The following is a 27877-nucleotide window of genomic DNA, read 5'->3' as shown; positions in this document are numbered from 1 at the left end:
GATCTTCCTTTTGAATTTGAGTATTTCTTCTTCCAGGTTCCCTAGGTCCAGTAGGACGCCCAGGTCTACCTCCTAGTGATGATTTTCAGTATCCTCTTGGAAATCCTGGTCTACCTGGAATTAATGGTTTTGATGGTGGGCCTGGAGATCGTGGTATACAAGGACCATCAGGACAACCTGGTATGGAAGCATAATGTGTAATTAATATGTTCTCAAAAATAGATTTGTGAGGCTTTCTGCACGTACAAGGGTGAACTTCAAACTGACCTGGACATGTGCTGCAGTGAAAAGGGGGATCTTGAATGCCCTGCAGGATTTTAATCCATGACAGCGTAGTGTGTTACTAAGGATAATGTTTGAGACTGTGGTCCCAGATTTCTTCAGGACATTGACCAGGTCCTCCCGTGTATTTCTGGGCTGATTTCTGACATTTCTCATAATCTTCACAAGGTGAGATCTTGTATGGAGCCCCAGACTGAGGAAAATTGACAGTCATATTGTGTTTCTACCATTTTCTAATAAATGTGCCAACAGTTGCGGCTTTCTCACCAAGCTGCTTGCCTATTGTCCTGTAGCCCATCCCAGCCTTGTGCAGGTCTACACTTTTGTCCCTGGTGTCCTTAGACAGCTCTTTTGTCTTGGCCATGGTGGAGAGCTTGGAGTGTGTTTTTGTGTTTTATACAGGTATTGAGTTCACATAGGTGCAATTAATACAGGTAATGAGTGTAGAGTAGGGAGGCTTCTTAAAGAAAAACTAACACGTCTGTGAGAGCCAGAATTCTTGCTGGTTGGTAGGTGATCAAATACGTATTTCATGCAATAAAATGCAATTTATTTAAAAATCATACAATGTGATTTTCTGTTTTTTTTATTTTAAGATTCTGTCTCTCACAGGTGAAGTGTATCTACGATAAAAATTACAGACCTCATTATTTGTAGGTGGGAAAAAGTTGCAAAATTGGCGGTGTATCAAATACTTATTTCCCCACTGTATGTAACACTATGTTGTACTTGATCTCACTGACTGTGAATATTTACACATCAGAAGGGGACATAGTCCAGGCATTGTGCCCTGGAAACGAATAGGGCCTGCAATTTTTTAGTATGCCTTAAACGGTCGACATTTCTCCTTTGAAATGGACTACCACAATATCTTATTTAACACTGCTTATAATACAGCCCAAGTTATTATAACCATATAATATCTACCGGTTTTGCAGAGATTTTTTTATATTTCATATTTGTGTAAATTATTAATAACCTATTTCAGGTGGAAAAGGCTTTCCTGGCAGGCAAGGACAGATGGGAAGAAATGGTCTCCCGGGTCAGACTGGCTTTGTCGGTGATCCCGGTGAGCCTGGTATTCCAGGGCCCTCAGGATTTGAAGGTAATGATTACATTTGTTTCAAATGTGGTTTAAAAATTGAGGATATTTTTGTGGCTGTGATTAGTATTGTACTGTTTGTTTACTTGCTGTGTTTTTTGACAAATGTCCCTTGATAGCAGTGATATATCTGATATATAGTTCATGTACATTTTGTGTACAGTGTAAGTGACCTGGTGGCAGCTGGAGAATTACTCACACCCACTCACCACTATACTGTACACCATGTTCCAAATTATTATGCAAATGACATTTTTCTCGGATTTTCCTAAATGGTCAGTGCAAATGACAGTCAGTCTAATAAAAGTAATCACCCGTTAGATTATACATCGAATTTTATTGAAGAAACCTCCCAATGATAACAGTATAATCTCCAAAATGAATAAAAACTCAAAATGCACTTTTCCAAATTATTAGGCACAGTAGAATTTCTAAACATTTGATTATGTTTTAAAGAACTGAAAATGCTCATTTGTTGAGTTTGCAGCATTAGGAGGTCACATTCACTGAACAAAAAAGCTATTTAACTCCAAAACATCCTAACAGGCCAAGTTACATGTTAACATAGGAACCATTCTTTGATATCACCTTCACAATTCTTGCATCCATTGAACTTGTGAGTTTTTGGAGAGTTTCTGCTTGTATTTCTTTGCATGAAGTCAGAATAGCCTCCCAGAGCTGCTGTTTTGATGTGAACTGCCTCCCACCCTCATAGATCTTTTGCTTGATGATACTCCAAAGGTTCTCTATAGGGTTGAGGTCAGGGGAAGATGGTGGCCACACCATGAGTTTATCTCCGTTTATGCCCATAGCAGCCAATGACTCAGAGGTATTCTGAGTAATGAGATGGTGCATTGTCATGCATGAAGATGATTTTGCTCCTAAAGGCACATTTCTGCTTTTTATACCATGGAAGAAAGTTGTCAGTCAGAAATTCTATATACTTTGCAGAGGTTATTTTCACACCTTCAGGAACCTTAAAGGGCCCTACCAGCCGTTTCCTCATGATTCCAGCCCAAAACATGACTCCTCCACCTCCTTGCTGACGTCACAGCCTTGTTGGGACATGGTGGCCATCCACCAACCATCCACTACTCCATCCATCTGGACCATCCAGGGTTGCTCGACACTCATCAGTAAACAAGACTGTTTGAAAATTAATCTTGATGTATGTCTGGGCCCACAGCAACTGTTTCTGCTTGTGAACACTGTTTAGGGGTGGCCGAATAGTAGGTTTATGCACCACAGCAAGCCTTTGAAGGATCTTATACCTTGAGGTTCGAGGGACTCCAGAGGCACCAGCAGCTTCAAATAACTGTTTGCTACTTTGTATTGGTATTTTGGCAGCTGCTCTCTTAATCCAGTGAATTTGTCTGGCAGAAACCTTCCTCATTATACCTTTATCTGCATGAACTCTGACTGTGCTCTGTTTCAGGCACAAATCTCTTCACAGTACGATGATCACTCTTTTCGTGAAATATCTAATGTTTTCATACCTTGTCCAAGGCATTGCACTATTTAATGCTTGTCAGCAGCAGAGAGATCCTTTTTATTTCCCATATTGCTTGAAACCTGTGGCCTGCTTAATAATGTGGAACATCATTTTTAAGTAGTTTTGCTTTAATTAGAATCACCTGGAAAACGAATTATCACATGTGTTTAAGATTGATTTCAGTGATCCATTGAGCCCTGAGACAATACCATCCACGAGTTTATTTGAAAAACAAAACAATTAAATCTTTATGACACTTAAATCCAATTTGCATAATAATTTGGAACACAGTGTATACTGTAGTAAATAGCTTTTTTACACCAGCACCTCTTAGGCCATGTGCACACGTTGGTGGTTTTTGCTGCGGATCCGCAGCATTTTTGACGCTGCGGATCCGCAGCAGTTTTCCATGCGGTGTACAGTACAATGTTAACCTATGGAAAATAAAAACCGCTGTGCACATGCTGCGGAAAAAAAAAGCACGGAAACGCTGCGATTTATTTTCCGCAGCATGTCAGTTCTTTGTGCGGAATCTGCAGCGGTTTGACACCTGCTCCATATTAAAAAACCGCAGTAGAATCCGCACAAAAACCGCGGTAAAACCACGATAAATCCGCAGGAAAAACGCAGTGTTTTTGCCCTGCGGACTTATCAAATCAGTGCGGAAAAATCTGCACACCAGTCCGCAGCATGTGCACATAGCCTTACAGTGGTTTGCTGCTTTAGACACTGCGTTAAGTTCAACTCTTTTCATCTCTGAACCAATTTGGCCTGAACAGTAATTCCACCATGTGCATTAGACCTCTCTTCTGATAACGTGTATCACTAGGATTAGACCATTCCTGAAATCTGTCTCCTGTCATTGAGGGAATCAAAAGATAAAGCAAGTGACACCCAACCTGTCCGCTATAAGCTTAGGGATCATTCTTATGTCAGTTTTTCTTGTTCAAGTGCTATGTGTGTTTTTCCCAGAAATCAGTGGCACCTATGGTAGTGTCTGGGTTAGTGCACCTGTCCCATTTTCTTTTTGTCAGACCAAATGGTCCACACAACCTCACGTAGACTTGCCTGATCAAAATCACTAATGCAACTCTTTGGTTTCTTGAAAAAAATAAAATAAAATCAGACTGCACTCTGCTGTCCATCTTTCATGAACTGTTTGATATGAAGAGCTTGAGAGACCTTGATCCGTTTTTTTTTATACACCGCCCTGAAAAAAAACGATGAAATTCTGACCAAATTCTGATGGCAAACACTTGACAGTGACCAAACTCTGATGACACACTAATAAAAACACTGGGGAGATGCTGAACGTGTTTTTTTGTGTAAGAGAAAAATCACTGACGTCTGAATGAGCCCTTACACAAATATGGAGCATGTCCATATACACTCACCGGCCACTTTATTAGGTACACCTGTCCAACTTCTTGTTAACACTTAATTTCTAATCAGCCAATCACATGGCGGCAACTCAGTGCATTTAGGCATGTAGACATGGTCAAGACAATCTCCTGCAGTTCAAACCGAGCATCAGTATGGGGAAGAAAGGTGATTTGAGTGCCTTTGAACGTGGCATGGTTGTTGGTGCCAGAAGGGCTGGTCTGAGTATTTCAGAAACTGCTGATCTACTGGGATTTTCACGCACAACCATCTCTAGGGTTTACAGAGAATGGTCCGAAAAAGAAAAAAAATCCAGTGAGTGGCAGTTCTGTGGGCGGAAATGCCTTGTTGATGCCAGAGGTCAGAGGAGAATGGGCAGACTGGTTCGAGCTGATAGAAAGGCAACAGTGACTCAAATCACCACCCGTTACAACCAAGGTAGGCCTAAGAGCATCTCTGAACGTACAGTGCGTCAAACTTTGAGGCAGATGGGCTACAGCAGCAGAAGACCACACCGGGTACCACTCCTTTCAGCTAAGAACAGGAAACTGAGGCTACAATTTGTACAAGCTCATCGAAATTGGACAGTAGAAGATTGGAAAAACGTTGCTTGGTCTGATGAGTCTCGATTTCTGCTGTGACATTCGGATGGTAGGGTCAGAATTTGGCGTAAACAACATGAAAGCATGGATCCATCCTGCCTTGTATGGAGCATCTTTGGGATGTGCAGCCGACAAATCTGCGGCAACTGTGTGATGCCATCATGTCAATATGGACCAAAATCTCTGAGGAATGCTTCCAGCACCTTGTTGAATCTATGCCACGAAGAATTGAGGCAGTTCTGAAGGCAAAAGGGGGTCCAACCCGTTACTAGCATGGTGTACCTAATAAAGTGGCCGGTGAGTGTATATTAGATCTTATGTCTATAATAACCATCATCATTATTTTGTGGTTTCATTATCGCCAGAAGTGTTCTAAAATTGGTGGAAGCAATAAACATACATTACAGATCATAGAAATAAATGAACTATACCCATGGGATGAAAGGAGGAAGGACCCTAGTGTTGAGTTGCATTCAGTCTGATAGGAGCGGAAAGCCACCCGTCACCGACTCTGCCCCATAAGTGGAGCCTCCCTTGGAGGTTGGTTAGCGGCATTGGTGTATGCAGAGGATAAGTAACTGTATTAGGCCAGTGTCATCTAATGGTTTGTACATTTCTTCATGATGGCAGGTTCACCAGGAAAGGAAGGCACCGTAGGATTACCTGGCATGCCTGGGCGGAGTGTGAGTGTTGGCTACACTTTAGTAAAACACAGCCAGGCGGAACAGATTCCGCCATGTCCTGTTGGAATGAACAAGCTTTGGGATGGATACAGTCTACTCTATGTAGAAGGACAGGAAAAGGCCCATAATCAAGACCTTGGTAAGTCATCTGCGAGATCTGAGGTGGAAGACTGTGAGATATCTACAGTTCAGTTATCTGATTATTTGGTTAATGGGTTTTGTGTTTGATTTTGTGTTTGCGCCCCGCTCTTGAATGATTACGTCCGTTTCTCATTTATTTAGGTCTTGCCGGATCCTGCTTACCTCGATTTAGCACCATGCCTTTTATTTATTGCAATATCAATGAGGTTTGTTACTATGCTAGTAGGAATGATAAGTCTTACTGGCTCTCCACTACGGCTCCTATTCCCATGATGCCAGTAGCCAGCACACAAATTAGAAACTACATTAGCCGCTGCTCTGTGTGCGAGGCTCCATCCCAAGCTGTGGCTGTTCATAGCCAAGACATCACAATCCCGCAATGCCCAGAAGGGTGGAGGAGCCTTTGGATAGGATACTCTTTCCTTATGGTAAGTTTTCCATTATTAATTTAAACTTTCTTATGAGGCCGAGTTCAGATAAGTGTATGCAAAATAATCAGTTTTCACCCTGAAAAATAACAAATGTTTTTACTGTCTGTATTGTGTCCCATATGTCAATTTTTTGTTTGTTTGTTTTTTTATACATCCGTGTGCCCTCCATATATAAATCAATACTAGAGGTGAAGTACAGCTTTTTATCTTAATAAAAATAATAATCCATGAAAAATGCATAATGTACAAATGGTAACCAGAATATGACCCATTTTTTGTGCATCCATTAACATATAATGGGCGAGTTTGATTCAGAATAACAATTCCAATTCCCGCATCCGCTATTTTGAACACGCAACCATGGGTCCATATGTAAAACCATTCACGTGAACAACCACATTGACTTGCCTTGGTCAGTGTGCCATCTATATGGGATCCTACAACTCTCCGAGGACTATTAAAGAGTGAGATCTCAGTCTCTGTGCAAACCCAGTCCTCCTGCGTCCTTTACTAAAGCAGTAACAACTATAATGATGTTACAATTTGGTAATGGCTCAGAAACGTATACGGCATCACTGAGTATATACAGAGGGAGAGATCTCGCTCTTTTAACGGTGAGGAGAGACCATGGAGTCCCAGAAAGTCAGGTCCTTTTGGAAGACATTAAGGACGCCATGGACCACTTGTGTATGAGCCGAGTTTTCAGCACATTTGCTGATCGCTCAGCACAGAAGAGCAACTGGAAGCCGGCACCAACGAGATGCTGCAAGGGCATGCTTGAGGGTGAGTAGGATGGGTTTTTTGTAATAGGAAGCATGCATACAAGGACGGGAGGGAGGTAGCCACATATACCAGGACAGAATAGGGAAGCCACGCATACCAGGACGGGGGAGCCACATATACCAGGACAAGACAGGGGAGCCATGCATTCCAGGACAGCGACGGGGGAGCCATGCATACCAAGACAGGGATGAGGTGACAATGCATACCTGGCTTATACTCGAGTCAATAAGCTTACCCAGTTTTCCATGGCAAAATTAGGTGCCTCGGCTTATACTTGGGTCAGCTCATACTCTAGTATATACGGTAAGTGATATTTAGAAAATTCTCGTCCATGTTTCCAGTACATGTATCCTTTTTTTTATCAAATGCCACAGGTACCAATTATAACCTCGGCTGCTACCCATATGTCCATGTATTTACACAGACTGCGTATCCCTGCAAAGTACACGAAGGAAACATGTTCTTTTTTTTTCCCCAGCAGCACAGCTGCCAAGGGCCTGAACAAGTCCATGGATCTGTGAAAAACACAACATACAGACAGCATTCGTGTTTAACCTCGCAAATTATAGGAGTAGCTTTGTAATTTATTTCTCAATACTATAAAAACAACGATGACACACGGATGGTAAAAACGAACACACTGATGAAAAACACTGACATCAGTACTGTTTTTTAACGTACCTGTTTTACATGGACGTGTGTTTCCCCCACAAACAGTTAATTTTAATATAGTGCTTCTCATAAAATTAGAATGTCAGGAAAAAGTTAATTTATTTCAGTCCTTCAATACAAAAACTGAAATTCATATATTAGATAGTCATTACAAACAGAGTGATCCATTTCAAGTGTTTATTTCTGTTAATGTTGATGATTATGACTTACAGCCAATGAAAACCCAATAGTCATTATCTCAGTAAATTATAATTAACAAAAAACACCTGCAAAGGCTTCCTAAGCGTTTAAAAGGTCCCTTAATCTTAGTCTGTTTCAGCAGCTCCAGAAGACTGCTGACTTGACAGATGTCCAGAAGGCCGTCACTGACACACTCCACAAGGAGGGTAAGCCACAAAAGGTCATTGTTAAAGAAGCTGGCTGTTCACAGAGTGTAGTATCCAAGCATATTAATGGTAAGTTGAATGGAAGGAAAAAGTGTGGTAGAAAAAGGTGCACAAGCAACCGGGATAACCGCAGCCTTGAAAGGATTGTTAAGAAAAAGATAATCAAAAATTTTGGGGCGATTCACAAGGAGTGGACTGCTGCTGGAGTCATTGCTTCAAGAGTCACCACACACAGACGTATCCAGGCCATGGGCTACAAGGGTCGCATTCCTTGTGTCAAGACGCTCATGACCAATAGACAACACCAGAAGAGTTTACCTGGGTCAAAGATAAAAAGAACTGGACTGTTGCTCAGTTGTCCAAGGTGTTGTTTTCAGATTAAAGTAAATTTTGCATTTCATTTGGAAATCAAAGTCCCAGAGTCTGGCGGAAGATTGGAGTCTCACACAATCCAAGCTGCTTGAGGTCTAGTGTGAAGTTTCCACAATCAGTGATGGTTTGGGGAGCCATGTCATCTGCTGGTGTAAGTCCACTGTGTTTTATCAAGACCAAAGTCAGTGCAGCCGTCTACCAGGACATTTTACAGCACTGCATTCTTCCCTCTGCCAACAAGCTTTTTGGAAATTTCATTCTTCAGCAGGACTTGGCACCTGTCCACACTGCCAAAAGTACCTATACTTGGTTTAAAAACAACAGTATCACTGTGCTTGATTGGTCAGCAAACTCGCCTGACCTTAACCCCATAGAGAATCTATATGGTATTGTCAAGAGGAAGATGAGAGACACCAGACCCAACAGTGCAGACAAGCTGAAGGCTGCTATCAAAGCAATCTAGGCTTCCATAACATCTCAGCAGTGCCACGGGCTGATCGCCTCCATGCCACGCCACATTGATGCAATAATTGATGCCAAAGGATCCCCGACCAAGTATTGAGTGCGTTTACCGAACATACATTTCAGTCGTCCAACATTTTGGATGTTAAAATCATTTTTTCAAGCTGGTGTTAATAAAGTATTCTAATTTACGGAGATAATGAATTTTGGGTGTTCATTGGCTGTAAGCCATAATCATCAACATTAGCAGAAATAAACACTTGAAATAGATCACTCTGTTTATAACGTCCGTATATAATATACGAGTTTCACTTTTTGTACCGAAGAAGTGAAATAAATTAGCTTTTTGATGATATTCACCTGTAAGTTCCACAATTGGATGTGTATAAAAAATTTTAAATGTGTCCCTGCTGTGTACTGTGTAATGACTGCACCTGACCGTGCAGGGACATGGTCTGCTCATACCACAGCTCCTGGGCAGGGGAGGAAGTAAAATAGTATACAGAGAGAACAGCAGGGGATCACAGATGATTCTTTCTGTGAGGTAAAACATTTCCCTGCCAACTTCAAAGAAATAATCATCTGTGATCCCGAGCTCTCCTGACTGTATACTCTTTAGCTTCCTCCCCTGGCCAGGAGCTGTAGTATGATCAGACCATGTTCCTGCATGGTAAGACACTGACATTACACAGCATGGGACATTTATAAGAATATCTCAGCACAGGAACATTTTATTTAAACACATCCAATTGTGGAACGTATTATTATTCCAAGATCTATTGATTAAAATTAACTTTTGCTAGTGGGAAAACCCCTCTAAGTCCACAGTTCAGGCCCATAACATAAGCACTCTAAAAACACCATTCTTTGTGACATTTAAAATCAAAATATGGATTTTTGTGTTACTCACCGTAAAATCTTTTTCTCTGAGACACTCATTAGGGGACACAGGACTGTGGGGTGTATGCTACTGCCGCCAGGAGGCTGACACTAAGTAAACATAAAAAAAGGTTAGCTCCTCCATCGTATGCACCCTGACACTGGAAGCAGGGGAACCCAGTTTGATGCAAAAAAGCAGGAGAACATAAAATAAATCAGCTTTAATACAGGAACAACATGTCTAGAACCAACCCCACCGACTGATAAACTTGAAAAAACAAAAAAATAAAAAAGGAGCCATCTGGCTAACATGGTGGGAGCTGTGTCCCCCAATGAACGTCTCGAAGAAAAGGATTTTACAGTGAGTAACACAAAAATCCATATTTCTCCTTTGTCTCATTGGGGGGACAGGACTGTGGGACGTCCAAAAGCAGTCCCTGTGTGGGGGATTGACTCAACGGAATAAACCCTAGGCACTTACCACCTATAGGTGCGCTACCGCTGCCTGAAGAATCCTTCTACCCAGACTTGCATCCGCAGAAGTCTGAGTATGGATATTATAGTGTTTGGAAAAGGTGTGTAAACTGGACCAGGTTGCCGCCTTGCAAACCTGTTCTGCCAATGCCTGGTGCCGAAGCGCCCAGGAAGCGCCCACTGCCCGAGTGGAGTGTGCCCTTATCCCAGTCAGAACGACAGCGCCCTTGATGTGGTATGACTCCTGAACAGTCGATCGTATCCACCTGGCTATGGTCGATCTTGAGGCAGCGAGTCCCTTCCTGCGACCCTCAGGAAGGACGAACAGTGTATCCGTCTGCCGGAAAGATGCCGTTCGTGAAACATACCTCCTGAGCGCTCTCACTAGATCCAGCGTATGGAGAGCCTTTTCCACACGGTGCGTTGGCGCCGTGCAAAACGAAGGCAAGGCAATGTCCTCGTTAATGTGGAACGAGGAAACCGCCTTTGGCAAAAAAGAGGGTGCTGGCCTGAGTACCACCTTATCCTGATGGAACCGTAAAAACGGAGCTCGGCAGGACAGAGCCGCCAGTTCCGAGACCCGCCTAATGGATGTTATGGCCACTAAGAAAACGACCTTCCAGGAAAGGTATGTCAAGGAGACATCCTGAAGAGGCTGGAAAGGGGATTCCTGCAGGGCACTTAAGACCAAGTTGAGGTCCCAATCGTCTATGGGGGTCTTGTAAGGCGGTACCATGTGAGCAGCGCCCTGTATGAAAGTTTTCACCTGTGAATTGGTAGAGATCCTGCGCTGAAAAAGAACCGACAAGGCTGATATTTGTCTTTTGAAGGTACCTGGTGCAAGACCCGAATCCAGGCCAGCTTGGAGGAACGCTAAAATGTTAGGGATAGAGAAACAAAGCGGGGAGAGACCACACTTTCTGCACCATACGAAAACTTTCTGGGTGTGATGGTAAATACGTGCTGAGACGAGCTTCCAGGCGCTAATCATAGTAGCGGCTACCTTCTGGGAAAACCCGGACTGGGTTAGGGCCCCTTCACACTGTGCAATCAAAGTCTGAACGAGCGTTCGATTTGTGACGTTTATCCGTCCTCGTTCCGAGGTTGCAAAGTGTGACATGGCGTTACGATTTGCGACGCAGCCCAGCATCGTACGATGTGAAAGAAAGAGCAGAACTTTCTTTCGTCGTAAATGTCTCGCTGTGGCGGTCGAAATCGTAGTATGTGACGGCGGTCATACGAGCTCGTAATGCGACTACGTGGGTTGGGCTTCCGCATACCTGTCTCCTGATTGGGCGTGACGTTTTAGCACGCCCATGCTGGTAATACGTCACGCTCGGAGTCGTAGGACTATGGCGGTGTGAAGGGTAGCGTACGATTGCGACGCGTGACGTTCACATCGCAACTACGTCAGAAAAAGCGTTAACATCGTAGAGTGTGACCGCTGGCTACGAGCTCGTACTGCGATGTCGAATATGACGCAAATGCGTCGTAATCGTAGCAGAATCGACCAGTGTGAAGGGGCCCTTAGAATCCAAGATTCAATGGCCAGGCCATTAAACACAGGGCCCCTGAGTTCTGGTGGTAGATCGGGCCCTGTGAGGCCAAACCCAAAGCAATACAAAACAAAGGATCACCAGACAGTATTTAGGCTAGAGAATAATTAAAAATATGCCTTTATTTGCAGTGATGGCAACAATTACATAATTAAAATAATACAAATTTGAGCAGGACAAGGTGGAATAAAAGAATATATATAATTGTAATCAATATATATAATTATTCACAGCGACCCCCGAAAAAACTTTTCAATAAAAGGATTTTAATAAATTATATAAAAGCTATCACCTGCGCTGTAAAAGTGAAAGTGAAACTAAACACATGACAAATTGCTGCTTGCACTAAGGGAAAAAGAACAAAGGTATGGAAATACAAAAGTCCGAGAACAATACAGCAGTGCCAGTCACAGTGGGGACCTTCACTATGTCTCTCTCAAACAGAGAGATACTTAGCACACACGCACTTACTGAGTAGGTCTGTAGTGATGATTCAGCGTGGCTACACTTGCTCCCAAGGAGTGTTCAGTAGTCGGTCCAGCAAAGACGTGCAGCTGGGAGGTAGTGTGAGGGCTTTCACCCGCTGCGATCCTCCTCACTGACCACGGGAAGTTGGACAAAACTGCCTGCCTCAGGCGTGCCCCGGCCTGAAGCGACGCCGAAGCTGTGGCAGAGTGTGGAAGGGGCGTGAATAGAATGTGACGTCACACAGGAGAAAGGACGGGGCGCATATGGGAACAAAGCAATCCAAAGTGTTTCGAAGGATAAATTCCTTCTTCGTCAGGGATTTTAATAAATTATTCAGCTGTGCATACAAAAATCTGCAGAGATTTTCTTATAAACCATAATGTGAATAGTGCAAAAAATCACATACCAAAATAGTTCATAGAAAAAAGCGCTAGTGTATATTATATACTATACCAATTAATAGTGTAATATATATAAAAAAATCAATATTATAAAAATAGGTAAGGTGCTATAGTGCAGCGACCACAATTAGGGTCAAATTGTGCAAACACACAAGAACAAAGGTGAGACTATATTGCACGAATATATATAAGAGGTAGCACAGCAATATATACTACTAGCTATTGAACCCGTTCTACGCCCGGGTGGCGAGCATTTATATTGGTATATGGTCACCATCTTGGTATGTGCTGCTCCCATCTTGCTCTCCCATCCTGTCATGTGCTGCTCCATCCTGCGGCCCCATCCTGTCATGTGCTCCCATCCTGCGCCCCCATCCTGTCACGTGCTGCTCCATCCTGCGCCCCCATCCTGTCATGTGCTCCATCCTGCGCCCCCATCCTGTCATATGCTGCTCCATCCTACACCCCCATCCTGTCATGTGCTCCCATCCTGCGCCCCATCCTGTCATGTGCTCCCATCCTGCACCCCCATCCTGTCCTGTGTGCGCCCCCATTCTGTCATGTGCTGCTCCCATCGTGCGCAATCATTCTGTCATGTGCTGCTCCCATCCTGCGCCCCCATTCTGCCTGTTCCTGTTTCCATTCTGCCATATGTTGCTCCCATCTTTCTCGCTCCGGCTCTACTGCCAGAGTGCGGCTGTGCTGAGAGCGGGCAGCTGTGCTGAGCGCGGGCGGCTGTGCTGAGTGTGGGCGGCTGTGCTGAGTGCGGGCGGCTGTGCTGAGTGCGGGCGGCTGTGCGTGGCTGTGCTGAGTGCGGGCGGCTGTGCGTGGCTGTGCTGAGTGCGGGCGGCTGTGCGTGGCTCTGCTGAGTGCGGGCGGCTGTGCGTGGCTCTGCTGAGTGCGGGCGGCTGTGCGTGGCTCTGGTGAGCGCGGGCGGGTGTGCGTGGCTCTGGTGAGCGCGGGCGGCTGTGCGTAGCTGTGGTGAGCGCGGGCGGCTGTGCGTAGCTGTGGTGAGCGCGGGCGGCTGTGCGTAGCTGTGGTGAGCGCGGGCGGCTGTGCGTGGCTGTGGTGAGTGCGGGCGGCTGTGCTGAGTGCGGGCGGCTGTGCGTGGCTCTGGTGAGTGAGGGCGGCTGTGCGTGGCTCTGCTGAGTGCGGGCGGCTGTGCGTGGCTCTGCTGAGTGCGGGCGGCTGTGCGTGGCTCTGCTGAGTGCGGGCGGCTGTGCGTGGCTCTGGTGAGTGCGGGCGGCTGTGCGTGGCTCTGGTGAGCGCGGGCGACTGTGCGTGGCTGTGCTGAGCGCGGGCGGCTGTGCGTGGCTCTGGTGAGCGCGGGCGGCTGTGCGTGGCTCTGGTGAGCGCGGGCGGCTGTGCGTGGCTGTGGTGAGTGCGGTCGGCTGTGCGTGGCTGTGGTGAGTGCGGGCGGCTGTGCGTGGCTGTGGTGAGTGCGGGCGGCTGTGCGTGGCTCTGGTGAGTGTGGGCGGCTGTGCTTGGCTCTGGTGAGTGCGGGCGGCTGTGCGTGGCGGTGGTGAGTGCGGGCGGCTGTGCGTGGCTCTGGTGAGTGCGGGCGGCTGTGCGTGGCTCTGGTGAGTGCGGGCGGCTGTGCGTGGCTCTGGTGAGTGCGGGCGGCTGTGCGTGGCTGTGGGGGTCAGGTGCCGGAGTCGCCGCTAGCTCAGGCCCCCGGCACTTGCTATATTGACCTGTCCCCCCGTTCCACTGCTGCGCGCGGCTCCATCTTCCGGGTCCTGTCCTCTGGCTGTGACTGTACAGTCAGAGGGCGGCGCGCATTAAGCGCATCATCGTGCCCTCTGAACTGAACGTCTCAGGCAGAGGATGTGGAGGACGGAGGCTCGCACAGCGGTGGAACGGAGGACAGGTAAATATACTCACCCTCCTGGCTCCCTGGCTCGTCCCTGCTTCTCCGTTGGAGATCTCGGTGTACGTTCAGTGATTACGCATACCGCGATCTCCTGGGAGCTCACTCTGTGGGGTCCAGACTTCGCCGGCGCTTGCGCAGTCTATAAAGGCTTCGGACAGAGTGATGCTCCCAGCGTTATATTATAGATATACCTGGGGGGTATGCTGAGTCCCGTGCCTGCGCCCTGGGAGAGAAGATCCGGGCGCTCTGGTAGCCACCAGGGAGCTTCGGCGAGCAGCTGAACTAAACTAGGTCTACGTACCATGACCGACGAGGCCAGTCTGGGGCGACCAGAATTGGTGGGACCCCTTCTGTCTTGATTTTCTTGACTACCTTCGGGAGCAGTCCCAGAGGGGGAAACAGATATGGGAGGCGAAACTGGTTCCAGGGTAGAACTAACGCGTCCACGGCGATTGCTTGTGGATCCCGATATCGGGCAACAAACCTGGGTACTTTGGCATGTATCCCAGAGGCCATCAGGTCCACGTCCGGAGTTCCCCAGCATTGGCAAATCAGCTGGAACACGTCGGGATGGAGTGACCACTCCCCGGACGCAAGACCCTGACGGCTGAGAAAATCCGCCGCCAAGTTCTCCTTGCCCGGAGGTGGACTGCCGAGATCACCAAGTGGTTTTTCTCGGCCCAGTAGAGGGCCTGTCTTACCTCGTGCATGGCTGCCCTGCTGTGGGTACCCCCTTGATGATTTATGTATGCCACGGCTGTGGCATTGTCCGATTGAACTTGGACGGGGTGGCTTCCAGAAGATAATGAAAATGCTGCAGAGCCAGCCAAACCGCCCGAATCTCCAGAAGGTTGATCGGGAGGGTTGACTCCCGTGAAGGCCAGCGTCCCTTGGCTGTGTGGTGGCGAAGCACTGCTTCCCATCCGAGAAGACTGGCGTTGGTCGTGACCACCAGCCAATGGACTGGGGGAAAGGCTTCCCCCGTTGCAGAGAGGAACTCATTGTCCACCATGTAAGAGCTTGCCTGACCTGGGGAGACAGACGGCACATGTGGTTGAGAGAGGATTGATTCCTGTCCCAAGATGCCAAAAGAGCATGCTGGAGGGGCGAAGATGGAGTTGCACAAATGGAACTGCCTCTATTGCTGCCATCATCCTTCCTAAGACTCTCATGCAAATCGGGATGGTATGAGAGACCAGCTGGCGAAGGAACTGCACTTCCTGCCCGAGAGCCAGGATCTTGTCCCGGGGGAGGACTGTCAACCCTCGGGAGGTGTCGAAGATCATCCCTAAAAAGGAGATCTTCTGAGATGGCACAAGGGATGACTTCTTTAAATTCACCAGCCACCCTAGGTGACAAAAAGTATCCAGCATAATGCTGACATTTTCCTCTCAGGCTCGAAAAGACGGACCCTTGATTAGGAGATGGTCTAAATATGACAAAAGGACTATGCCCCGGGAATGCAGGATGGATACAACTGCTGCCATGACATTTGAACATCTTGGGAGCGGTGGCCAGCCCGAATGGTAAGGCTGTGAACTGAAAATGTAGGTTGCTTATGGCAAAACGTAGAAATCTTTGATGCGGAGGGAATATGGAGATGTGAAGTTAGGCGTCTTGAATGTCTATTGAAACTAAGAATTCTCCTTTTTCCATAGCAGCAATGACCGAGCAGAGGGACTCCATTCGGAAGTGACGAATGTTGACAAACCTGTTCAAATATTTCAGGTCCAGAATGGGCCTTACCGCTCCATCCTTTTTGGGAACTATGAACAGGTTGGAATAGAACCCCTGAAATTTCTCATCCTCCGGAACGGGAATGATAACTCCTGCGCCGAAGAGAATCGACTGCTTTGAATAAGGCTCATACACGGGATCCTGAACTAGGAAGATGGGAGAGAAAAAAACGTCTCTATGGCAGCTGATAAACTCTATCTTGTACCCTGAGGACACCAGCTCTCTTACCCACCTGTCGTGAATGACAGCAAGCCAGGACTGGTGAAACCAGAGCAGGTGGCCGCCTACTCTGTTGGTGTCGACCAGAGTCTGCCTCCAGTCATTTGGCAAAAAATCTGTGGGACCTAGATCCCCTTGACTTTGGCTGGTGGGACCGCAAATTTCCCAACGGGTTGGCTCTGTAAGAGATCTGACGATCTCTGCCCTGATTAAGTCGACCTGGGCCAAGGGGCCACCTGGGGTTGCGAAAGGACTTAAACTGTGCCTGAGGGTGGCAACGAAATGGCTGCTTAATCTTTTGCTGCGGGAGAAAATTGCTTTTCCCTCCTGTGGTGTCAGAAATGAGCTGATCCAATTTTTCGCCGAATAATCGGCCACTCTGATGGGGCAGAGCAGTAAGGGACTTTTTTGAGGTAGAGTCCGCCTGCCATGTCCTCAACCATAAAGCCCTTCTAATAGAAATTGTGTTTGCGGCAACCAATGCCGCACGATTCGCCGCATCCAAGGACGCATTAATCAGATAGCTTCCTGCTAGAGCGATCTGATTCGAGATCTCGGCCACCTCTGATGGCAGGTCCCTACCCTGTAGAGCACTACTCAAAGATATCATGGCCTTGGCTACCCAACTCACCGCAAAGGAGGGCGAGAGAGCTGAGGCCTTAAACACTGAATGAGCCAGGCCTTCTACAAGTCGATCACTTGGATTCCTAATAGAAGAACCATTAGGAAGGGATAACAACGTTTTAGAAGCCAAACGTGATACGGGAGGGTCTACCAAACGGGATTCTGCCCACTTTTTATGGAGCTCAGGGGCGAAAGGATATCTTGCATTCAGAGCCTTTTGCCCTGAGAAACGCTTGTCTGGCCGCTCCCTGTGACATTGCACTAAATCCTCAAACTCAGGATGACTGCAAAATACTCTATGAGGCTGTTTGATCCGCTTAAAAGACACCTTATGACCGGAGGTCAAGATGGATTCATTATCTAACCCCATGGTTTGGCTGATGGCTTCAATGAGACTATCGACTGTCTCCTGGTAATTTAGCACCTCTAAATTGAGGGACCCTTCGGAATCGTAGTCCGAACCCTGTTCACTAATCTCCGCTGGAGAGGGCGAGCGAGAGACAGAACTCATGGATGCTGAAGCATCAGACTGAACGGGCGACGCTGTGTGGGTTCATTTCCCCCGCGTCTGCCTAGAGTAGCCCCTGCAGGCCGGAGGCTCCTGTGAGATGGAGGACCCCTCCAAGACAGGCGAACCACTGCCCCTAGCCCCAACTGGGGTCTGTAGGGACTCTATTGCTCTCTTTAGAGACGCCATAGACTGCGACAGAGACAAGGCCCATTCTGGGGGTCCTGACACACTGAGCTCAGTCCCAGAGGGCTCCTGGGCGCGTTTGGAATTGCAGGCCTCACAGAGATGACTACTCTGGGCATGTGGAAAAGCGGACCGACAGGTAAGACATGAGGTATATAATACCGTATGAGTCTTGGTCCTTCTAGACATTCTGGACCTGCTGCCGATATAATCTGAGGGCGAATTTGGCGCAGGAATAGAGAGTGTAGCTGCCAGACTGGGGGGAGTAGCACTTACACCAGTCCTGAGTCCCCGGCCGTCCCGAGGAACACGTCACAGGGCGCAGCAGACGACTTCAGCAATGTCTCCTGTCTTAGAGATGACAAGCGCTCCCAGCTGGAGGGTGGTCCCGCCGGAAAATAGAAATATGGGCGGACTTTCTGCCCAGGGCCTAGTGGTGGCCGAAGCCGGGGACTAAAATTTCTTCGAGAATAGAGGGGGCAGACCCGCCGGAAGATGATGCAGTTAAGAGGGCAGGACTTCCGCCAGCAGCCTAGCTGCCCAGAAGCCGGGGGCTAAATTTTCCAGTGCCTGCCCAAAAATGGAGGGGGCAGACCCGCCGGAAGATGACGCAGCTAAGAGGGCGAGACTTCCGCCCACAGCCTAGCGCTGCCAGAAGCTGGGACTAAATTTCCAGTACCCGCCCGAGAATACGGGGGCGGGGCCGGCACGAGGCCGCCGGAAGGCCCAGAGAAGCAGAACCTCCGTCGCCCGCCAATCCGGACCTCCGACGGCAGGTCCGACGAAACAGGGAGAAGGAAGTGCATAGGAGCGCCAGGAAGAACGCTGCAGCAGGAGCCCTCCCAGCCCCCCACCCCTGCAAAGGATCCAGCTTTAGGTTAGAGGGGGGCTGTATAAAGGAAGGTGCAGGTACCCTAGCTCCATCTTCCCTTCAGGGGATGAGGAGAGGGACCGTCCGCCTCCTTCCATCACCGCAGTCTTAGCATTGGTGATGCAGTGGGGGCCGCACGGACTGCACATATGCACCTGTACAGCCTAGGGTTTCTATACCTTAGGGTGATCAGGGCTGAGTCTGGCATCTTGTCCCACGTTGCGGGAGAGGGTACGTGGAGGCGACACTCCACGTGCTTGCCCGTTGTTGGTTTGGGGAGATCGGACCCCTTCAAAAGGGTCCGTCGCCCCTGTCTAGTCTTCATGGTATAAAAAAAACAAAAAAAAACACGAGGTCTGGAAAAACCCAGACATGTGCCTTCTAAAGACACTAAGCATGAATTGGGTTCCCCTGCGGCCAGTGTCAGGGTGTATACGCCGGAGGAGGAGCTAACCTTTTTTTATGCTTACTTAGTGTCAGCCTCAGCGGCAGTAGCATACACCCACAGTCCTGTGTCCCCCAATGAGACGAAGGAGAAATCATGAAATTAATTTCTTAACTAGGGCACATCCATGAACGTGTGTGTGTGTGTGTGTGTGTGTGTGTGTGTGTGTGTGTGTGTGTGTGTGTGTGTATATCTATCTATCTATATATATATATAGAAAGTTTAGTTATTCCAATTATTGATCAGCCTATGAAAGGTTCTGAACATCCAATACCATATTTTGCTTCCTTTTCTCTGAGCATTGGGAATGAGAGGAGACGCTTCCTCCTCTGTGTTTAAAACAACTTTAAAAGAGCATGAATTAGGTTGATAAAACAGTATTTTCAACATGATTTGTGAGAGTGAAGGAATTAAAATAAGGTAATGGAGTATAATACAAATATTTATAACCTTTCAAAGGCTGATCTAGAATTTAAACCAAAAAATAGTTAAACTTTAATGTCAGTTTCTAAAGCCATATTGAAAGGCCTGCAGAGGCAGTCCAGTAATCCCAATGCAAAGCAGTAGCTACATGTGATCACAGCCTTAGAGAAAAACACTAAATTCATTCTAAAAACACACTTTATATTTTCGTCACTTGACATCATACCAGCTCTTTATTCTTGTGACACAAGCAGAGTCAAGAAGCCATGTTAAACATATATACATACTACTACCAACAAAGCATGTTTCAATGTATATAACATTGTGACATATTAGGACCATATAGCCTAAGATATGGCGTGGTCTTTTTGTATACCTCTCAATCTGTATCAATGTTGGGGTATAACAGAAAACAATAAGCAGTCCCATAGTGATGGATGTAGCTATTAATCTGTAGCAGGAGGAAAAGTCGTCAGGATAGTGATAAAAACCATGACACAGGAATTAGGTAATGCATGTCTTTTATACATACCTCCATAACATAGGAATCAAGAAATCAGAGGGACTTTACAGATGTTCTATAATATCGATATATATTTATTTACATATTTAAGCTGGCCACTATATTCCTAAAGCTTGTTCTGCTTCATCATCTTGCTGATTGTTTCCACAGCACACAGCTGCTGGTGCAGAAGGTGGTGGTCAGTCGCTGGTATCCCCTGGGTCATGCTTAGAAGATTTCCGGGCTACTCCTTTTATCGAATGCAATGGAGCTAGAGGAACTTGTCATTATTTTGCGAATAAGTACAGTTTCTGGCTTACCACAGTGGAAGAGAGGCAACAATTTGGTGGTGCTCCTCCTTCGGAAACGCTGAAATCTGGGCAGCTTCGAACCCGTGTGAGCCGTTGTCAGGTTTGCATGAAGAACTTGTAGCACAACTGCTTTTCCAAGAACTCAATTTGTTTTCCAGCCTCGATCAGTGTATAGAAATGGCATGGAAGCTGGCCAACCTAATCCACGGGCAACGGCCTCGGAGCTTGGCGCTAACAAGGCACTTTTTTTTTTTTAAGAATAGCAAGGATATCTGCTGTAAACTCATGAGTTTGAAGAATGAGTGAGAAGCCGTACAATGAAGTATGGACAGGCCATATTTTGGAAAGTAAATATTTTAAAAGAAAAATGGTGCTAACTTTTTTTATTTTGTCTTACACAAGTGTATTATTCATGGCTACCTCAGAAAGTCCTCCTGTAAATTCAGATGTGCTACTCTGTGGTGCTGCCATACATCAGTGTGGCTTGTTGCTGGAGTATATTAGGTATATGAATATGGCATTCCCTCATTCACAGGCACTTTCCCAATGTAGAATTTGTCCTGTTCACCCAAAGATGCCATTTCTAAGGATTCTCATCATGCAACCTGTGATTACACCAAACATGACTTCCTTGTTGTAGGACATTATTCCATTTGTTTTTCCCCATGTCTCCCATTAAGTCAAGATGACTTGTTACTGAGGGTACTTGCACCTCATTACTGAATCAGAGGGTTATTATCCTGAGTATAAATCATAGCGTCATGTTATTGTACTATAGTAATCACATATTATTATTACAGCGCGCTCTTTGCTGTTGCTTTATGGCTTCTTCACACAGTCTGTACGATGTGGCCACGAGGAGGGACCGCACAGCACCTTCGTCCTGTAGTCACCTCCATTCTTATACTGTTACACAAATGTGTGAGCAAGAAAACATAAAGCCAAAGAAAACGGGATGATTGCAAAACTTAGTCATAAACCATGGTTTTATTCATCAATTTAAAAAGACAAAATGTTTATATATAGGTGTATGCATCACCTAGACAAAGATATCAGAAAAAATGCAGAAAATGAAAGAGAGGGCGTGTGGGCTACCTGCATAGGGAGGATATTGTAAAGATCAAGACGAAAACTGGAAGCATGAAAGGGTGGCCGAGTGCATAATAGAGATCCTAGTACCATTTGGTCTTTATGGATGTCCGTTACATTTGCACTATACTAGAGGTCCATTACTACTTTGTAAATTGTACTGCGGACTAGTGATGAGCGAGCATGCTCGTCACTCGAGTATCGCATGCATGGGCAATCCCCACCTGTTTCCAGGCTGTCTACATGCGGGGTGGGAACTTAAGCATGTCGCTAGAGCTCCAGTGATGCTCGATGCGTACTCGAACACTCCGAGGCTCACTCGAGTAGCCAGCACGCTCGCTCATCACTACTGCTGACATAAAGGAGTTTTCTGTTTTCATAAAACCTGTTCATTGGCTGCAGCTGATTTTTTTAATTTTTTTAAAAAAAAACCTCCCACACAAAAAAAACCCAAAATCTGAGCATTACTCACCTTCCCCAGGTCTGACGCTGAGTGTCCTCTGCTGCTTTCAGGGACTGTTATTGTCTGCAGTGCTGACAACACATGGACAGTGTGGCAGCCAGTCAGTGAGCTCAGTAGATCATGCTGTCTACATGGGCACAGCTGTTGAGCTTAGTGATGGGCTGCAGCGCTGTTGATGTGACCTCAGAGCTGCAGACAATAATAGACATCGGGAACCGCACAGAGACTAAGCGATGGACCAAAAGAGGATGAGTTTTTTTTTTAATAAACTGGGCCTGGTGACGGTGGTTTTCTCTAATCTCGTTTAATATCACTTTTTTAAAATAGATCACGGTTTTATCATAAGGGTTAATGCACACAACCGTAAAAATTGGACGACTGCTACCTGTCAATTTCAACCCTATGTTATTCCGTGGGGACGTGCACATATCCAATATTTTTTTCCTCGAACCAAGTCAATCCAAAGGGGTGGGGAGGTAAAATCGCAGCATGCACGAGTTGCATCCAATTATCAGATCGCATTCTTCCATTGATGTCTATAGGTCAGTGGAAAATAAAAATGAATAAATCAGACTGCAGTCGACTGACAGAATGGAGTTTTTTTTTTTTTTTTTTTCTCGCCCGAGAAAACTGGATCATACCCAAAGTCATTTATCAGAGTGTGATCAGCATAAAAAGCAGATTCTCTCTGATGAAAGAAAATCTGTCCTGAGCCTAGCCTAAGTCTTAGGCTTCTTTCACACCTGCGTCGGTACGGGTCCATCGCTAAGCGTCGGCGCGACTTACCGACGCACTTTGTGAAAATTTTGCACGACGTGGGCAGCGGATGCAGTTTTTCAACGCTTCCGCTGCCCATTCTAAAGTCCGGGGAGGAGGGGGCAAATTTCCGGCCGCGCATGCGCGGTATTAAATAGCAGACGCGACGTACGAAAGAACCTTCCCTTGACGGTCTGCCAAAACACCACACATCCAGTGCACGACGGACGCGACGTATGGCCATACGTCACGATCCGTCGGCAATACAAGTCTATGGGCAAAAAACGCATCCTGCGGGCACATTTGCAGGATCTGTTTTTTCCCCAAAACGACGCATTGTGACGGATTCCAAACGACGCAAGTGTGAAAGTAGCCTTACACTCATGCTGTTTTCATTGGTATTTTTGTTGTTTCTGGTGCTAGCTAAAAACTTTATACAATGGACAAACATGGATTGGAGCAATTGTATAAATCGTCAGTGTTACAAATATATATGGCCTGTATTGACGCTGCTCCTATACAAAACCAGTGTTGCATGTTGAGATTGGTTCCTTGCCTAGATTTTGTTGACCACTAGATCCCCGTCTTTCGGAGGTAGCCTTGGGGCGTATATTTTGTAATTATAAAGATTTTTCACAGACGCCCCTACACAAGCTAGGAAATACCACAGTTACTATGTACATTCTAGTTTATTATAGTTGTCTAGCTTGTATTTTACTTTATACTAAGGATGTTTATTCCCAAACTGTGTGTACTGTATGCCACTGTAGCAGATTTTTTCCTTTAGGTGCAATTCCGCTTTCAGGACTGCTGAGGTGAACCTCAAATGACAAAAAGGTAACATCAATTACATGAAAAATTTCCCTTCCTGTTCATGTTGTGAGACATGTATAGAAAGATTTGGAGTGCACACAACCACTGTGTAAATTCTAAATAAAAATGATCCCTGAGTAAATCAGTGTCCGTGATCCGTCTTCCAATATATAGCCGAAGTCATAAGTTCTCATACACCTGAGCCACATTCATAGAGACTCCATTTTTCACAATGTCTGACTAGACATGAGCAGATCTGACTATATCCATATGCGACAAATGATGCATATTTCCACCTTCCCTGGATAGACCGGTGAGACAACGCCACTGCTCCTGCTGGCATCATGCAGCCAATGTCAGGCATCATGTGTGGAGCAGCGGCGATTAGCAGACAGACCCATGAAGGTGAATACAACACCATTTGTTTCTTTATAATAACCTGCAGTTGAATACATTAATATGTGGAAAGAGAACAACCCCTTTAAGTTACATTTTTAGATAAGTGATAATAAATTCAAAGAAAACTACAAGATTAAAACTAAAAAGTGCTCAAAACTAATAGAAAAACTGGGTACATAAGAGATTTAAATAGAGCACTGGATGGCATGTCATTCAGTAAAGACGAAATAACTAGTAGTGGTACAGCATACTATAAAGAGAGATTGGATAAAAAAAAAAATAATCCTGTCCTATTTTATTCTTTGTTCATATCTGCACTTGTAAAACTGATGCATTTATATACAGTTAGGTCCAGAAATATTTGGACGGTGACAGAATCTCTGTGATTTCAGCTCTGCAGGCCACTGTTTTGTAATTAAAATGAAACAACTAAGATGCAATTGAAGTGTAGACTCTCAGGTTTAATTAAAGGGTTTGAACAAAAAATATCCTAAGAAACATTTAGGAATTGCAACCATTTTCTACAAAGCCTTGAGCATTTCAGGGGCTCAAAAGTAATTGAACATTTTATTTATGGTAAAGTTAATTTGTCCATTTTTAATACTTTGTGGACGTCACCAAACTCTGGGTTTCCTCCTTAGTGAGGCTTTGCCAGGCCTTTACTGCAGCTGACTCCAGTCATTGCTTCCCTGTGGGTCTTTCTACCCTACGTTTTGTCTGAAGCATGTGAAATTCTGCTCAATGTGGTTAAGATCTAGTGCCTGAATTCTTTGCCTTAAACTCCTGGGTTGCTTTCTCATTATGTGTATGATGCTCCATCCAATCAACCTTGCTGCACTTGGTTGAATCTGAGCAGAGAGTATCGCCCTGTACACTTCAGAATTCATCCGGCTGCTTCTGTCACATTATCAGTACTGGTAACCCAGTGCCATTGGGAGCCATGCATGCCCAGCCATCACCCTGCCTCCACCATGTGTTACAGAGGGTGTGCTGTGCTTTGGATCATGAGTCGTTCCAAGCCTTCTTCATACTTTCTTCTTCCCATCATTCTCGCACATTTTGATTTTAATTTAATCTGTCCAAATAATGCTTTTCCAGATCTGGGCTGGCTTCTTTAGATTTTTTTGGCAAAGTCTAATCTGGCTTATTTTTAAGGCCAATTAAGGTTTGCACCTTGTGATGAACGCTCTGTATTTGTTCTCATGAACTCTTCTCTTCATGGTAGACTTAGATACGAGGTTCTGCACTTGGGTGGATCTTGAGAAGAAAATTTTCTTCACCATGGAAAGGATGTTGCAATCATCCGCCACTTGCCTTCCTTCGGCTTTCAGGCCTTTTTGAGTTCACAAGCTCACCAGTGCGCATTTTTTCTTTTTTTCAGAATGTACCAAACTGCTGATTTGGCCACTCCTAACATTTCTGCCATCTCTCTGATTTTTTTTCAGTCTAACAATGTTTTTTTTTTCTTCCATTGAGAGCTCCTTTGACCACATGTTGTGGGTTCACAACAACACCTTCCAAATGCAAATGCCACACTTGGAATCTGCTCCACGCCTTTACTAGCTTAATTGATGATGAATTAACTTGGAAATAGCCCATTACATTTTTTTTTTAAGATAACAGTCCAATTACCTTTACAGAAAAGCAACTACATATTAAAGAGCTGTAATTCCCAAATTCTTACCCCAATTAGGATGTGAATATCCCTCAAATGAAAGCTGATAATCTGCAATTTAAGCCAATATTGATTATATAATTGTATCTTGAATATGTTTTGGTAAACCACTAAAGTGTCAAAACTTTCATCACTGTCCCAATATTACTAGACCAAAATGGGTGGGTGTGTACACCGTATTTTTCAGACTATAAGATGCACTTTTTTCCCCAAATTTTTTTGGGGGAAAATGAAGGTGCATCTTATAGTCCAAATGTACTTACTTACCAGGAGTGTGGCGGCAGAAGGATTCGGGACAGTCTGCCAGCCCTGGGCTGGGAAAAGAGGGTGTTCGGTGGTCCGACTCTGCAGAGCAATGATCAGACTCCCATCCCAGGCAGGTTCGGCGGTGGTCGGTGGCGTGCGAGTTCCGCCAACATTTTATGAAAGCCTGGAGCCCCTGCACTTCCATTGCTGCAATGAGGTGGCCTCTGGAGATCTCGGTGCAGAGATCTCAATCTGTACTTGCACCATTTCCAGGGGCCATTTTCCTGGAGGCCACCGCATTGTAGCAATGGATGTGAAGGGGCTCCAGACTTTCACAAAATGTCGGAGGACCCCCGCACCAGTCTGGGATGGCTGTGACATCTGTAGATTGAGTGTATGCAACAACAAGCTGATCATAAATAGGATGCTGAGCTGAATAAGGTCAGACACTAATGACTCCCCAAGAACTTGTCCTTGACCCTACCACGCACCCGTCGCTTAGTACTAGGCAATGTCACCATTACCACGCCCCCCCGCAAACTTCGCCACTGCTACGGCGACACTTCTGGCCGGAGCTCACCGCCAGCCTGCATCTCCGCGTACATGAGGGGAGCCATAGCAACCAACAGGAGGATGCTCCCAAGGCTCTCTACTCACTGCACAGGACCCCAGCAACGGACCATCAGGACGTGCACCACGCTCACCAGCTTCTCAGGAAGTGATATCTATTTGCACACACTTTACCAGTACCCGGCTTACCATCTCTGTACACCGCTTGTCTATCTTCACAGGTCTGTAGCGCAGTAATTTAGGGTTTATAGATTTCTCCATAAAATGCAGTTATACATGGCCTGTGCACAAGCCTGTGAAACCTATTTTTACTTCAGAGAAGTTGCTGATAAGGGCAATAAGATAATTCATAGAACACAACAAAAAATAAGCATAGATACAAACTAACTATAAAAGTCTGATTGATGGCAGCAAAGAATAGGTTTGCACAAAAGTGAATAAACTGGAGTGGCCTAGCCCAGAACACCTCTGATACCAGCTCTTGCGCCCATTAGGCTAGTTTCACATTTGCAGTTGAGTCCGCAGCGTCTTGTCCACAACCATAAACACGTGCATAACGCGGCGTTTTTTATCCGCATCAGCTTATGCAAGAGGGAAAAAAACGGTGTGTTTGCATGCATTTTTGCCTGTGTTTGCATTTTTTTTGTGTTAGGGCAGGTTAGGTTCGGCTATGGACTTAAAGTCTTCCTTCAACCTTAATAACTATATTACTATGTGTTCGATAGGAAAAAGATTTTCCAGTAGAATTTCCTTGACACAAGCCACGCCAAATGAGCGTGTCTCATGGGATTTCTTGTTTACTCAGAAAACACATGCGTACACACATGCAAGTCCTTGCGTTCCTATAGACTGTAATGCGTTGTTTTGATGCACTCCTTCTGCAAGCGTCCGCATGCGTATGGCAGCGTAAATTTGCCAGCTCAAAAATTGCAACATGGTGCGTTATTCGTGCCCAGCCGATCACTGTGAAACGACGCATGTACCTGCGTCCACAATGTAAAAGTTATGAAATCAAGACTCATGCAGATCTATGCGTCAGAAACGCTGCGGACACAACTGCAAATGTGAAACCGACCCTTCTGGTTTCACCACATGATGCTTCATTTAAAGGCCCTAACCAGTTACAGTTCGTTCATACAAGATTCCTATTGAATTCACATGTAAGACACATTATTTGTGTACAATATACAATTCCTTTATTCATGCATAATAAGAAACCAAACCTGAGTACAGCAGATATATCATGTAATCAAAAGTTAAAAAAAAACACTGTCGGCTTACCTCTTCACGTCCCATACGTCGACCTTTTCCACGTTATTGCACCAGCATGATGCTTGAAAATCTAGCTATATAAAAAGTGTAGACGAAGAAGGATCCTACTGTTTCATGGTCTCCTAGGTAAATATTAGATTCTGCGGAAGACGAGCATTTAAAAGGAGTTTTCTCATCTTATCAAAATTGGTAAAATTACAAAGCACTTGGAACAAGCAACGTTGCAATTTGTTTATAAGAACAGGGCTTTTTAAGCAGTCTATTCGAGGTGGCCGTCTCCTTACTAAGGAGCGCAGTGCTTGCAAGGTCTTTTTTTTATAGAGCTTGTA

At 45.7% G+C, this 27877-nt stretch overlaps 1 protein-coding gene across 2 annotated transcripts in view; it reads left to right on the top strand.

The window, feature by feature from the left end:
• Positions 1-23528, top strand: part of COL4A6 (collagen type IV alpha 6 chain) — a 388359-nt gene extending 364831 nt beyond the window's left edge. For both annotated transcript variants that reach the window (XM_077285138.1, XM_077285139.1), the window contains 5 exons: positions 37-180; positions 1271-1387; positions 5489-5680; positions 5824-6110; positions 20126-23528. In XM_077285138.1, the coding sequence (XP_077141253.1) occupies positions 37-180; positions 1271-1387; positions 5489-5680; positions 5824-6110; positions 20126-20386 (1001 nt within the window). In that variant the 3' untranslated portion in view covers positions 20387-23528. The remainder of the gene's footprint in view (positions 1-36; positions 181-1270; positions 1388-5488; positions 5681-5823; positions 6111-20125) is intronic.
• The last annotated feature ends 4349 nt before the right edge of the window (positions 23529-27877 follow it).

This window comes from Ranitomeya variabilis, chromosome 2 (genome assembly GCF_051348905.1).
Source record: "Ranitomeya variabilis isolate aRanVar5 chromosome 2, aRanVar5.hap1, whole genome shotgun sequence".
NCBI classification, from domain to species: Eukaryota; Metazoa; Chordata; class Amphibia; order Anura; family Dendrobatidae; genus Ranitomeya; species Ranitomeya variabilis.
The sequence above is the reverse complement of the archived record's forward strand: the minus strand, read 5'-3'. Positions and strand labels throughout refer to the sequence as shown.